Here is a 13,462-nt window from a genome sequence, read left to right as displayed (position 1 = left end):
AGGGATTTCAGCTAAAGAACAAGTTTTTTCAAGAACAAGCGCTACTGGGACGCTAATATTCAGTTGTGTGACGAGAATGGACACTACAGCAAGTATACAAAACAAAGGATATTTAAATTTGACACTATTTCCTCTTAAATAAGTTCTTTTAGCAGATGAAGAAAATACCTGTGATCTCACTCGGCGGCTCTCTGAAATACACATAAAACTATTAGCATTGCACGGGCGATGAAATTAAATTTCCCTTTATCTTCCAATATGTTTGTGTGAAAAAACTTATGTTTTAAATACATTAACACATATTTAATGAATTTTCGAATTTTATATTCATTTTGCCCTCCTCTATTAATGTCTGTGTGTCCTCACTCCGAAGCTCTCTTTTTCGAACATCTGATTCCATGCATGAACCTTGGTGCCCATTTCAACTGGTGAGTGATCAGAAACTGGTTATCTTCTTCAGGTGTCCAAAATCTTCATAGCAATGATGTATGCTATGCCATGACGGTTTTGAAAAAAGTCTTGTTTCTTTTCACTTAGGAAGTTTCTACGGCCTTGTGTGCATTTGTCCCTGTTTTAGATACAAAGCTTCTAATTTTGGTATGCAATTTTTCTGATCTCAGGTCAGAAGTCTTGATATTTCCAAGTAAATCTTCACTTCCCACACAGACAGTATGGCACTTTGCTGTATAGCTGATTAACATACTTGCAAATTATAAAAGAAAACTTAATGTTGGATTGGCAGATGGCAGTTTATTTTCAGTTATTCTGTATTGCAGACACGAGTGTAACTTATTTTCTGTACACGAACGGAAAATGAAGACACTGTACTTGCTACGATTGTGATCTTGCCTTGAAAGTGAATGATGGCTGTGGTGGTCCACACTAGTTGTAAACAGATTAGTAATCTGTTCTTCTGGTCAGCCTACTCTGACCTCTCTTTACTGCCTTGTAGTCACTGGCCTAAGTCAGCCAGCTAATATGATACTTTCCAAGGATTCATTTAGCTGAGGAAATGGAAGTTAACAACCTTCCTACAAAGGGTAATCAATGAACTGATCACGTAGAAATAATAATTATGTGTACCTGATCTTTTCTCAGGAAATTTATCTAAATTCCATGTAGTGTGCACAATTAGATAGGAACAGGAAAGGTGAATGAGTAAAACCGAAGGGTTCTGAAAAAGGAACGGCAACCAGTGAGCTAGTTCCAAAAGATGAACCAGTTTTCCCATCTCTAATACACACAAACACCCCAAAAATTTTTTGTAGGGGACTAAGCAAAACTTGTTTACCTTATCCATCGTGTTTTTCCCTTACATGACTAAATACGTCATAAGCAATTTATTTTTCTCCTTCATTAGAAATAAGCTCTTGACGTGAATAAGTTATTTAATGAAAATTGCTTCATCAACTTTTATTCTTATTTATACACAGTGTAGACGACAGTTCTATTCTGTTGCTGTAAAATCTAATTAATTTTTCGCTTTCAGATATCTGAGCTCGGTTATGCACTCAATGGAAAAAAATATTCAATTCGTCATGGAACATTTGCGATTTGTCTCGAAAACAGAGCAAACTAATACAATAAAGACTAAGAAGGTACAAAAACACAAACACACTACGATAACACGAGTGAACGGTGCGAAAATAGTTAATTTCCGATGTTAGGTGGCGACGACACCGTCAGAACATTCCTCCCGAGAAGCCTTGACAGTGACGTGAAGTGGCGGGACGCGACGGTCCATTGACGGCTTGTGTGAAAGCCACCATTTGAAATTCATTGTGGGATATTTTGATATTTTCCCAGTGTGGCAACTTGAAGGTGGGGGGGGGGGGGGGGGGCAGAAGTAGACTCAAACTCTATAGTGTTAATGTATGAAATTTGTGGGGATTTATTCTTGCACAGTTACCTGCGCAGTTATCTATGCAGACAGTTCGTTGTGTTTGGGGAGCTCTTTAACGGTGTACATATAAGGATGATTAGCAATTAGAGTACCGGTCAGCAGCTTAATATATATATCTAGTGCAATAATCAAATGGCTGCTGAAAAAACAACTACATAATTTTGCAATTGAGGTCAGTGAATGTATGTCACCTATTTAGGTGTGCAACAAGCAAAATATTTACAATGGTCAAAGGTTGTTTAGTTTGTCTCATATTACATAGTGTAATTCAGAGGTTCTGACATAGTAGTCTTACGCGTATAATAATCAACCCTTCACACGTAATCAGAAATTTCGTGCAATACTTACCGTCTTTAGTATACAAAGAGTTTAATTCTCTTGAGACACAAACATATCTTTGTGGTTTGGGATACAGGTTTTTGAATTAAAGCGGTAAAGTTATGTGACGAGCGTGGTGGTTGTAATTGAGTTGCTAGGTGTAGGTTTGTGTATGTTAATATGGCTTTTCACATAAATTTTAGTAGTGACATAATGAAGTCAGACAACAAAGTGCAGTATATTCCATGCTACATTGCAAAAAATGGAACAGCAAACGTATCGAAGTATTTTGAACCATATGTAAAAACGGATGCAAATGAAAATGGTACTTGGTTTATTACTTGGAACATATGTTATTTTCCGGAATGTTTAATAATTAGTTTTGCTTAATTGTGCCCTGTTGTTGTTGTAGTCTTCAGTCCAGAGATTGGTTTGATGCAGCTCTCCATGCTAATCTATCCTGTGAAAGCATCTTCATCTCCGAGTAACTACTGCAACGTACATCCTTCCGAGTCTGCATACTGTGTTCATCTCTTGGTCTTTCTCTACGATTTTTACCGCCCCTCCCCGCCCCCTCCACACACACACGCTTTCCTTCAATACTAAACTGATGATCCCTTGATGGCTTAGGCCGGTCGGAGTGGCCGAGCGGTTAAAGGCGCTACAGTCCGGAACCGCACGACCGCTACGGTCGCAGGTTCGAATCCTGCCTCGGGCATGGATGTGTGTGATGTCCTTAGGTTACTTAGGTTTAAGTAGTTCTAAGTTCTAGGGGACTTATGACCACAGCAGTTGAGTCCCATAGTGCTCAGAGCCATTTGAACCTTGATGGCTTAGAATGTGTCCTAGCTAACTATCCCTTCTTCTAGTCAGGTTGTCCCGCAAACTTCTCTTTTCCCCAGTTCTATTCAGTACCTCCTCATTAGTTACGTGATCTGCCCATCTAATCTTCACCATTCTTCTGTAGCACCATATCACAAAAGCTGCTATTCTCTTCTTGTCTAGATTTTCTGTCTGACAGACAACTCAACAGCCCATCCATTTTTTGCAATATTTCTCAATTATGCAGTGGGGACTTGTATCTTGTAACAATAACAAGTATTGCACATTCTTCTATATCTTGATCTACACAGACTTTACTGATTTCAAAATTGTTGCATTTGTATTCCTTTTTGTTATGAATGTGGCAACTACTGTATTCATATTGGATGCACATGAATAGGTAACTAATTTATAAGAACTTGCATTAAGATTTTCAATTGTTTTTGTTATATGGTGTTCAGACAGACAAATGACATCAATTTTATGGGAATCTCTGATAATTTAATTTCCTATTCGTGTGTCTCCTTACTCTAGTAACCACAGGGATTTGCCTTTGTATGGTGGACTGTCTTATGTTTTCTGCATGAGTGTAGGCCATGGTAATGATATCTCCATCTTATGGCAACTACTGGAACACCAGTATGAGATTTTGTATCGATCTGAAGGAGGACACTCAGCAGATTGGTCATTACACCATAGAATCTCCAAAAAGTCCAGATTTTTGCACTCAGTAGCTGCTCCTGTTTCATCCAGGTCACCTCTAATGCAGTTCTAAAGCCAGCTGTTTTCAGCTGCTTCAACTATCCGTACCTGATCTTGTTAAAATTCTTAAACATTTTCCTATGTTTTCTGTTACATATACTGTAAGCCTGCCAGATGCAGCCTTTTACATTGGTGTAGGATTGTGGATGGAGGTGTCTTGTCATGTGCTGTGGTGTTAATGAGACAACATTCAGTTTGCAGACATTTATTTCTAAGAGTTTTACAATCACTGTCTTCTTTCTAGTGCTGCCTAGCACCGGGTGTGCTGAGCCCACATTGCACAAAGATGCAGGATACACATCAGCACTTGATGATAAATCTGCTGCTGCAGGCCCTGGGATTGCCTTAAGTCAGTGCTATGGCCACATAGCAGGAGGATATGGCGGCCAGTGCGACGCAACAGCCTGTCATAGCTCTGGACGAATGTTGGAGCCTCAGTGCTCTCATGACTTAAACTGCTTTTAGGCTCAGGCCAAGAAATCTGCACGTCATTATTGTCAGTTGCCAAGATGGCGTGTGGATGGAATACCCACCAGTGACACAAAGGACAGCCTAAGAGGTAGTGTCAGCATACAGCTGGTAAGGCCATACTCATACTGCCAGAGTTGCGGCTCAGCTACGCTGATTCCAAGTTGAACAGCTTGCAGACAGGCAGATCGGTTCTTCATCCATGGAACAATGGCCTGACCCTCATATTAGGGTAGTCACAGGTGTGATAGGCAGGGTTGAAGTTCCTTTCACAGCCAGACGGCTGTGGACTTTTAGCAGTGTACTCCAAGCTGACGGTGGCTGTAGGCTTGTTATTGTACTCAGTAGGCCATCCTTGCAAAGAGTAGAGCTGACGCTCCATTGATATCATTGATGCTGGTGGATTGACCTAACTCAGAGTGACTGGACGGAAGGCAAGGGCTTTACAGCAGTCAGGAATGTGATTCCTCATATGGTTGATGGAATGTGCTCACATTTCTTAGCTTTTAAGCATTCTTTGCTGGCCTAATCTTTAACTTTAGGGATTATGAGCATTCCTTTATGCTGTGCAGTGTTGTCTGAGTGTTGAATCTGATGTTCCTGATGTTCTGTCGTGCACAAGCTGAGGTAATGAGCTTCTTGTGTGTTTGTACTTCTTATCTTCCAAGTGGTGACACTGGTTACACCATCGTTGCGTACTCGGGGGCTGTGTACCACTCAACTTCATCCCTGTCAATTCCAACAAAATTTTACTGCATTCTTAACTACTATTCTGGTGTGCAAAAATACCTAGATCCAAGAAACTGAATTTAAAATCACCAATTGGTTACTAGGGTGATCACAGGCAAGCTATAGACAGGTAGAAAGTGTGCTCCAAAACCACTTTGTTTTGTCAAGGTTTCGAGTTTGACATCTTCTAAAAACAAAATTGGGTCATTTCCTGTCGAGTGGCCTAAGGGTTCCCACTCGATCTTCTGCATTTTTTTATGAAATTTTTTGAGGATGTACATAGGTTTTGCATAAAGCTGTGCAGTCTGATAAGTAGTATGGTAGGGCCACTAGCCAGGCCAGTTTTTTCGAGTTGTGACAGATATGAATAAATAAAGTTTGATTTACCGTTGACCAGGGTCCAAAGGGACTCCTACACTGAAACTTAGTGGTTCTGCTCAGTATTGTAGGTATAACAGCCTAGTTGCTGAAAATGTGCCTGGTATACATCAGATTTATCACACCTTCCTGTCAAAATAGCTCATAAATTTAGATCACATTTTGGCAGCTTTTATCTTATAATAGAATGACTTTCTGATTCTGCTTTTTTTCATTTGCAATCAGCCAGTACATCATAAAGCTTGCAAGTGGCATCTTGATTACTCAAATAATTATTGAGTCATTGAAAATTAATGTCGGTTTTAAAAGTCATAATTTTTGTCTGATTTTCAAAAGACTGTAGCTCAAAAGGATCTTCTTGGATTTGATTGTTCTTTGTACCATTGTAAAGTGGGAGTTAGAATTACACGGTAACTTGATGAATGTTCAAGGCAACATTTCAATGTAGTGTAACATCGGTGTTACAGATAATTCTGCACGTCACCTAAAGAACCATTCTGTGAAAAAGGGCTTATGGGTTGTTACGTTGGAATCAGCTGATCATTTGAAAGCTACCACAAAGAACAAAGTTAAAAATATATTTTGAAAACACTTTGCAGTAAAAAGAAAGCTTTTGCAACAGAAGTCAGCTACACAAGAGATGAGGCAGAGGAACTACATCAACCAGAACCAGTCAGCACAAGCCTAGCTGCAATTGGGATCTCTCTAGTGGAATTTCAGTGGATGTCAATGAGGGATGCCAGAGGTTATGCAAAAAGAAAGCAAGTGAAACTCAAGAAGCAATTGCACATAACATAGTTGCTGCGAGTTGACTGAAGTGTCCGGTCCCACCCATCGGCTTTGACCCGTGACGTAAGACTGTTGCAGTGTGTGACGTCACGACGGCGCGGAGTTTGGTTTGTGAGTGTGGCGTGTTAGTAGGTGTCAATGTGTTTTGCTGTTCGTTGTGCCCTCTGGTGGTGTGTTTAGGGGTTTTGTGTTGTGCGGTGTGTTGGGTTCAGTTTGGTGTTACTGCTTGTTCAGGGTGGTTCTGGTTTTGCCTGTGTGTGGAGAGGAATTGTTTTCAGTGAGTTAACAATTTAGTGTTTGTTGTGTGAAAGTTATTGTAGTCCTGTTCGATGTAGGTCGTGTGTTAATTTGAGTAAATTGTTGCTGCTCTTGTTAGGTATGGATATGACTGATAAAATTAACAGTGTGCGTTTGCATGCTGAGATGGGGACAAGTCCGATGGAGTTGATTAAATTTCTGCAGCTGTTTGGTTTGTTGGCAGCGGTTGTGAAGTGTGCTTTTTGTGGTCATGACAAGAAATTGGCAAAAGTTGCGGTGTCTTGGACTAGGGACTGTTATATGTGGCGGTGGTAATCTACGGCGCTCCATACTTCGTGGTTCCTGGCTCGAGAAGTCTAGGTTGGGCATGCTCGAGATGCATTGTTGACGTACTACTTTTGTTATGAATTCTCTCACAGTTTTTGTGCGCATGAGACTGGTGTGAGTGAGAGGAGCATGCTTGACTGGTTTTCGTTTTGTCGTGAAATGTGTTAGTTCATTAACTACAGGGGTAAGTTGGGTGGGCCTGGGGTAGTGGTAGATGTGGACGAGTCACAGTTTGGGAAAAGGAAGTATGGGAGGGGTAAGTCTGTGGTTGGTGTCCGGGTGTGGGGGGGGGGGGGCTGTTGTATTGGGGGGTGGGTGTTCGGAATGTGTTTTTAGTGTTGTGGAGGGGCGGACTAAGGGGGAATTAGTGGGGTTAATTGAGGAGCCTATAGAACTGGGTTCTGCTGTAGTTTCTGATGCTTTTTCTTCTAATAGGGGGTTGGGTGAGAGGGGGTACAATCATTTAGTAGTGAACCAGTTTAGAGTTTAAAAATTATGAGACTGGGGCTTGTATGAATACCATAGAGGGGATGTGGGGGGCCGTTAAGTCAGTTCTTGGAAGGGGGAAGAGGCGCTCTTCTAACCTTCGGTCTCATTTAGATGAGTGCTGTTGGCGGAAGAGCATCCCTAAGGGCTGTTGTTTTTTTCGGGTTTGTTTTAAGGGCTATTAGTAAGATGTACAGGCTGAATGTGGTTAGTTAGGGTGGTTTGGGTGGGTGGGTGCGGCTTCAGGGAGGGGGGGTGTTTAGTTGTTGGTAGTGTTTGTGAGGAGGGGTGGGGGTTTTTGAGTTAGTTGTGGAAGATCTATTTTGTTGCAGCTTTTGTTGTGTTGCAGTGTGTGATTGAGATTTCTTTTTTTAAGTGTATTTGTTATGTGTTGTTGTGGCTGGTGGGGTGGTTTTGAGTTGTGTGGTTTGTGGTATTGGTGATTTGGTATCGTGTGTTGGTTTGTAGGTATGTAGTTGAAGGGAAGTTTTCGATTCCAATGTGTGGTTGTGGCTTTGGGTGTTCTGGCATCGGGAACTGCTGTTGAGCTATACAGGTCAAGGGAAGTGTCCAATTCCAGAGGATATTGAGTTTAGTGGAATTTGGGGAGTTCTGTATTGTCGTTTTGTGTGGTTTGGTTTGGTGGTGTGTGTCTAAATTTGTTTGTATTTAGTTTGTCCCCACCCAAAAACCCCCAATTTCCCACGCTTGTCCCATTAGTTTGGTTTGGTTTTTTGTGGAATGTGTGTGTGTGTTGGTTTTTCGATGTATTTTCCTGTTGTCATGTTTACGTAATGACGTCATAGGGGCATATTGGAATCGTAGTGGATGGTCGTTTCCACCGTATTTGTAACATGTGGGTCAAAGCAGACGGGTGGAATCGGAGGCTTCCTTATTTCCGTTGCTGCTGGGGGCTTTGATCCAAAAGATTTTCAAACACCCAGTACAAGTAAGGCCTGTACTAAATGCTTAGATCATTGGCTGTTGATTAAAGAACTGAAAGCAATGATGCAATTGTCAAAGCAGTTAGAAAAAGTGCAGATTTTGGCATTGCCATCTCAGAGTTGGACTATATAAAAGGAATTATGCAGGAGTTTGGTGTCTCAGAAAGAAGGTGACATGCAGAATTATCTGCAAAATCTATGCTACACTGTATTGATATGTTGCCTTCAAGATCCATGAAGTTACTGTTTGATTTCAACTTGCACTTGATTTCGTTTTTGATATTTAAATGTAAAAATGCGAATACATTCATGTAAAAAGCTAGCATGTTCGTAGATGGTGAAAAGCGTTGTGATGAATTCCAAAATAACACAGAAATAATCTAAATGAACAGATAAACATTTCTGAAACTTTAAGTCTTAGTAAATTAATTTTTATTTTAAGAAAATCAAAGATAACCAATAACAAATTTAACAGATTTTTACATAATTTTTCAAATGTGCCTACAGCATTCAAAAAGTCCATTCATTCTATGTTCATAATAGCAGTCAAAGCAGTTTTTTAACTTCTTTATTGTCTTTGAACTGGTTTGGCTCATGAATAAAACAAACTTGTTCTCATGAAACAAAATATCTTTTCAATGGAGCAAAGAAAAGTCAACTCTTATGGGACCCTTGTGAGATATAGCCTTTTGAAAATCAGACAAAACTGATAATTAATTTTTTTGAATTGACTTCAGTCTTTGATAATTCAGTAATTATTTGAGTAATCAGGATGCCACTTGCACAGGCTTATGACAAGGGGTTGGCTGAAAACGAGTTTAAAACCAGCATCAGAAAGTCATTGTCATAAGATATGGTATGTCAAAACAAGAACCAAATTTGTCATGACAAGATTTATGAGCTACTTTGACAGCAAATTGCGATAAACCTGCTGTACTCAGAGGAACAGTAATGCAAACTTGGTGAGTTATTCATATCCATTCTGATATGGAAAACCTGGTATTTACAAGGGCGTAGCTAGTGGCTCTGCCATACTACTTATCAAACTGTAATTACATATGAATATAATAGAGGGAAACATTCCACTTGGGAAAAATATATCTAAAAACAAAGATGATGTGACTTACCAAACGAAAGCACTGGCCCGTCGATAGACACACAAACAAACACAAATATACACACAAAATTCTAGCTTTCGCAACCAACGGTTGCTTCGTCAGGAAAGAGGGAAGGAGAGGGAAAGACGAAAGGATGTGGGTTTTAAAGGAGAGAGTAAGGAGTCATTCCAATCCTGGGAGCGGAAAGACTTACCTTAGGGGGAAAAAAGGACGGGTATACACTCGCGCGCACACACACACACACACACACACACACACACACACACACACACACACACATATCCATCCACATTACATTATATAATACTCATACATGCATACATCCTGTAAAATTTTCAACAAAATTGAAGAGGGATGTGGGGAGACCTTGTTCAGATGTAGGCCATTGGCATAGAATTCTACATCTTTCTGAGAAATGGATATCGGAGAGATATCTTGAACCCTAATACTTAAAAGTGATCCTTGCATTGTGGTCATAATTGGTGACTGAATGATTTTTGGAAGTAGATTCTGTCATATTAGTGTGTCCTCCATTAATTTACCCAAAAGAAAAAGTAAACGATTTCAACATAACTCTTATGAGCACATCTACACTGGTGTGCAGAACTGAAGGACAAAAGTAAATTTTGCATAATGCGTCACTGGCAAGTAACATAGCTTGATAAAACTTGGACCATACCTAGAATGAATTTCTAGGTGTAGTAAGAAGGTACCTGAAAGAAATATGCAGTGAGAGGAACAGACATGGCACTTTTATTCAATTACTTTGAAATCACTGCTTTTATGATGGTCCCAAGGACATTACAAAAGGCAGGACATGGTTTTTAATAAGGTGCGTGAACACCACAGACAGCAGTGCATGCTCTGCAATGGTGGCCATAGTTTTGGTAAGGAGTTGTTCTTCCACCAGCACTGGTTGACAACTGCTGGTTGGTCGTTGGTGCATGTGAGCATACTGCAGTATGTCCCAACGCAAATTTTAAATGGGGGAATGGCCAGGCCAGTCCACTTGCCAAATATCCTCTTGTTCCAAGAGCTTCTCCACCTGTTCATTTCAATGTGGTCATGCATTGTTGTCCATAAAAATGAGGTCAGGACCGAATGCAAATGCACCCCTGAAAAAGCGCACAAGGGGAGGAGTGCAGTGTCACAATACCATTGACCAGCGAGTACACCACATTCAAAGATTTGGAGGTCAGTATGCTCGTGCAGCATTATGCTTCCCCACACCATAACCTCTTGACCACCAAAACAAGTCATGTTGGACAACACTGGACTCGCATTCGGGAGGACGATGGTTCAATCCCGTGTCCGGCCATCCTGATTTAGGTTTTCTGTGATTTCCCTAAATCGCTCCAGGCAAATGCCGGGATGGTTCCTCTGAAAGGGCACAGCCGACTTCCTTCCCCGTCCTTCCCTGATCCGACGAGACTGATGACCTCGCAGTTTGCTCTCTTCTCACAAACAACCCAACCCAACCCCATGTTGGACAATGTTCCTGGGCATATTAAGTGTTCCCACCTCTTGCCATATTAGGTTACATTAAGAGTCAATACTGATACTGAATCAGATGCCATCCAAGAAGAACTTGCGACCCCAGTCTTCGTGCTCTTGGCTCCATCGCAAAAGGTAGTGCCGATGTGTGGGTGTTCGTAGAACACTACATACTGGACATCAGGTGAGGAAACTGTCTCCCTGTAGTAGCTGTGCCACTGTGGAGCATGACATTGCATGCCTTGCAGTCTCATTAAATGTGGTTGCAATTGTACCCACTGTTTGACATGGCTTTCAGTGTGCCTGTTGCATGCTGTAGTGATCATCTGCAGCTGTAGTTGACCACGGTCAACCACCTCCTCTCCCTCGGGTGGCATTACCCATGGTTTGGAATGCTTCTTGTGCACATGAAATGAGTTTGTGAGTAACACGAAACTTCTGGGTTACATTCATCACACTTTGTCCTCCTTTCAGATTCCTGATGATTCTTTCGCATGTGAAATTGTCCAGATGTTTGCTCCAGGCAATGTTGTACTGAAGGACTGCTTACCAGTTTACACACACACACACACACACACACACACACACACACACACACAGTCTTTTCTCATTCCTTCAACTGCTTCATATTGTGGGGCCAGCCCCATTTGCCTCTATAGTTTTGCTGCCCTGATGAGGGCAGATGCCATTCAACTTTCTGTGTACAATTGGGTGACCTGTGGCACAAGCTCCTGCACTTTCATTCGTTTTCACTGACTAGCTCGTTCGTAATTGTTGTAGAGCAGTGTATATTAGGCTTTACAAATTATTGCAACATACAGGAGGTATCTCTTTTGATGGTCACATTTCAAAATTTTAGAAACATATTTTCACCAAAAGTACAGCGCTGTCTAATCGTCACTACTGTAGAATCTGTTACAATGTAATTTAATGGGATAAAATGGTGGAAGGTCCAGATAATTTGAGCTAGCTATAAATTACTGAAGATAATGTTGCCTGATTCTTCCTGGACTCGCAAATTTGAACACTACAGTTGTGTGGTTCACAGTGCCTCTCCTGTACTTTCTGCCGCTGGCGTTTCAGGCACCCACTCCGTTCTGTGTAATGCAGTGTATTTTTCAATGGCGTGTAAAGTTACAAAGATGTTGAAGATGATGTGGCTGATTTTCTGTAAACTGGTGTCAACCCAATCAAGAAATGCTAATTAATGCTCAGTACAGCATTATATACTGTGTTATGCCTAGTGGAATGTTTGGCCCCTAGTGGTCAGACAGCGTCTCGCATGAACCTGTCCTGTGTCCACCTTTGCCCGTGTGACAGATGTGTTAAAGAATCAGTCAAACAGTGTTTTGTAAGCCAATTCTCATGAGGAAAAATGTATTTCCTTAAAAATTTTGCATTGTATCTAAGCCTGGTGTTTTCCTATGACTATGTTCGTGTTGTCATTCCATTTTTAGTCACCCTGCAGTGTTATTTATACATACATTGCAGTTGTTACAGTTTACTATGGTTTATTATCAGTAGAATAATTGAACAGTAATAGATTTCTCTGAGTATTAATGCACAATATATTAAATTTATATATGCTCAGTTCTTGCAAATACATTTATATTCTGCAAAATATTGTAATGTACATGACAAAGTTACTTCAATTTTACCACTTATTAGAATTTCTTCCGGTTCCATTCACATATGGAGCATGGGAAGAATGACTGCATAGATGCCTTTGTTAGTGTTGCAATTAGTTTAATTATGTTTTACTATCTATGTGGTGGTTGAAACATATTCCTAGATTCCTCACTCCTACCTAATTCTTGAAACTTTGTTAGTAAAGTTTCATGGGACAGTTTTTGTCTATCTTCGAGTGTCTACTTGTTCAGGTCTTTCAGCGCGTCTGTGACACTTCCCATTGGTCAGACAAACCTTTAACCATTTGTGTTGCCTCTTTTTTAAGCATACATTTGTGTTGCCCATTAGTCCAATTTAATTATTTAATATGGGCTCCACACACTTAAGAGCAATATTCTAGGATGTGTCGCACAAGTGATTTGTAAGCAATCTCCTTATTTGATTGATAGCATTTTCTTAGCGTCCTACCAGTGAACCGAAGCCTACCAGCTGCTTTACCTATGAATGGGTCTGTATAATCAATCCATTTCATACCCCTATGAATTGTTACACCCAAGTATTCATACAAGTTGGCTGATTCCAATTGTGAATTGTCGATGTTGTAGCCATAGGGTAATATGTTTTTTTTTTTTTTTTTTTTTTTTTTTTGAAGTGCACAGTTTCATATTTCTGAAAATTTAAGCAAGTTTCCATTCTTTCTGCCGCATTGAAATCCAGATTTGATTGAATATTTGCATGGCTTTTATAGATAGCTCATCTGTGTGAAAAGTCTGAGGTTTCTATTAATATTGTCAGCACACATTTCTGGGGTATGCCTGCTGTGTCCTGCTATTAATTCCAATCCATCCACAAGTTCACTCGATACCCCCGTACAATCATACTTTCCACTATAAGCGTTGTTGTGATATCGAGTAAATGCTTATCAGATGTAAAGAAATACTGCATCTACCCGGCTGCCTTGATCCATGGCTTTCCAGATGTCATGTGAGAAAAGCACATATTGAGTTTCGCATGATAATTGTTTTTGCAATATACAC

General features: G+C 40.5%; 1 protein-coding gene across 1 annotated transcript in view; it reads left to right on the top strand.

Moving 5' to 3' along the window:
• Positions 1 to 2,319: 2,319 nt before the first annotated feature.
• The window catches only part of LOC126479488 (uncharacterized), a 59,163-nt gene continuing 48,020 nt past the window's right edge, over positions 2,320 to 13,462 (top strand). The window contains exon 1 of the mRNA XM_050103789.1: positions 2,320 to 2,546. Within this exon, the coding sequence (XP_049959746.1) occupies positions 2,402 to 2,546 (145 nt within the window). The 5' untranslated portion in view covers positions 2,320 to 2,401. The remainder of the gene's footprint in view (positions 2,547 to 13,462) is intronic.

This window comes from Schistocerca serialis, chromosome 1 (genome assembly GCF_023864345.2).
Source record: "Schistocerca serialis cubense isolate TAMUIC-IGC-003099 chromosome 1, iqSchSeri2.2, whole genome shotgun sequence".
In the NCBI taxonomy this organism is placed as follows: domain Eukaryota; kingdom Metazoa; phylum Arthropoda; class Insecta; order Orthoptera; family Acrididae; genus Schistocerca; species Schistocerca serialis.
The sequence above is the reverse complement of the archived record's forward strand: the minus strand, read 5'-3'. Positions and strand labels throughout refer to the sequence as shown.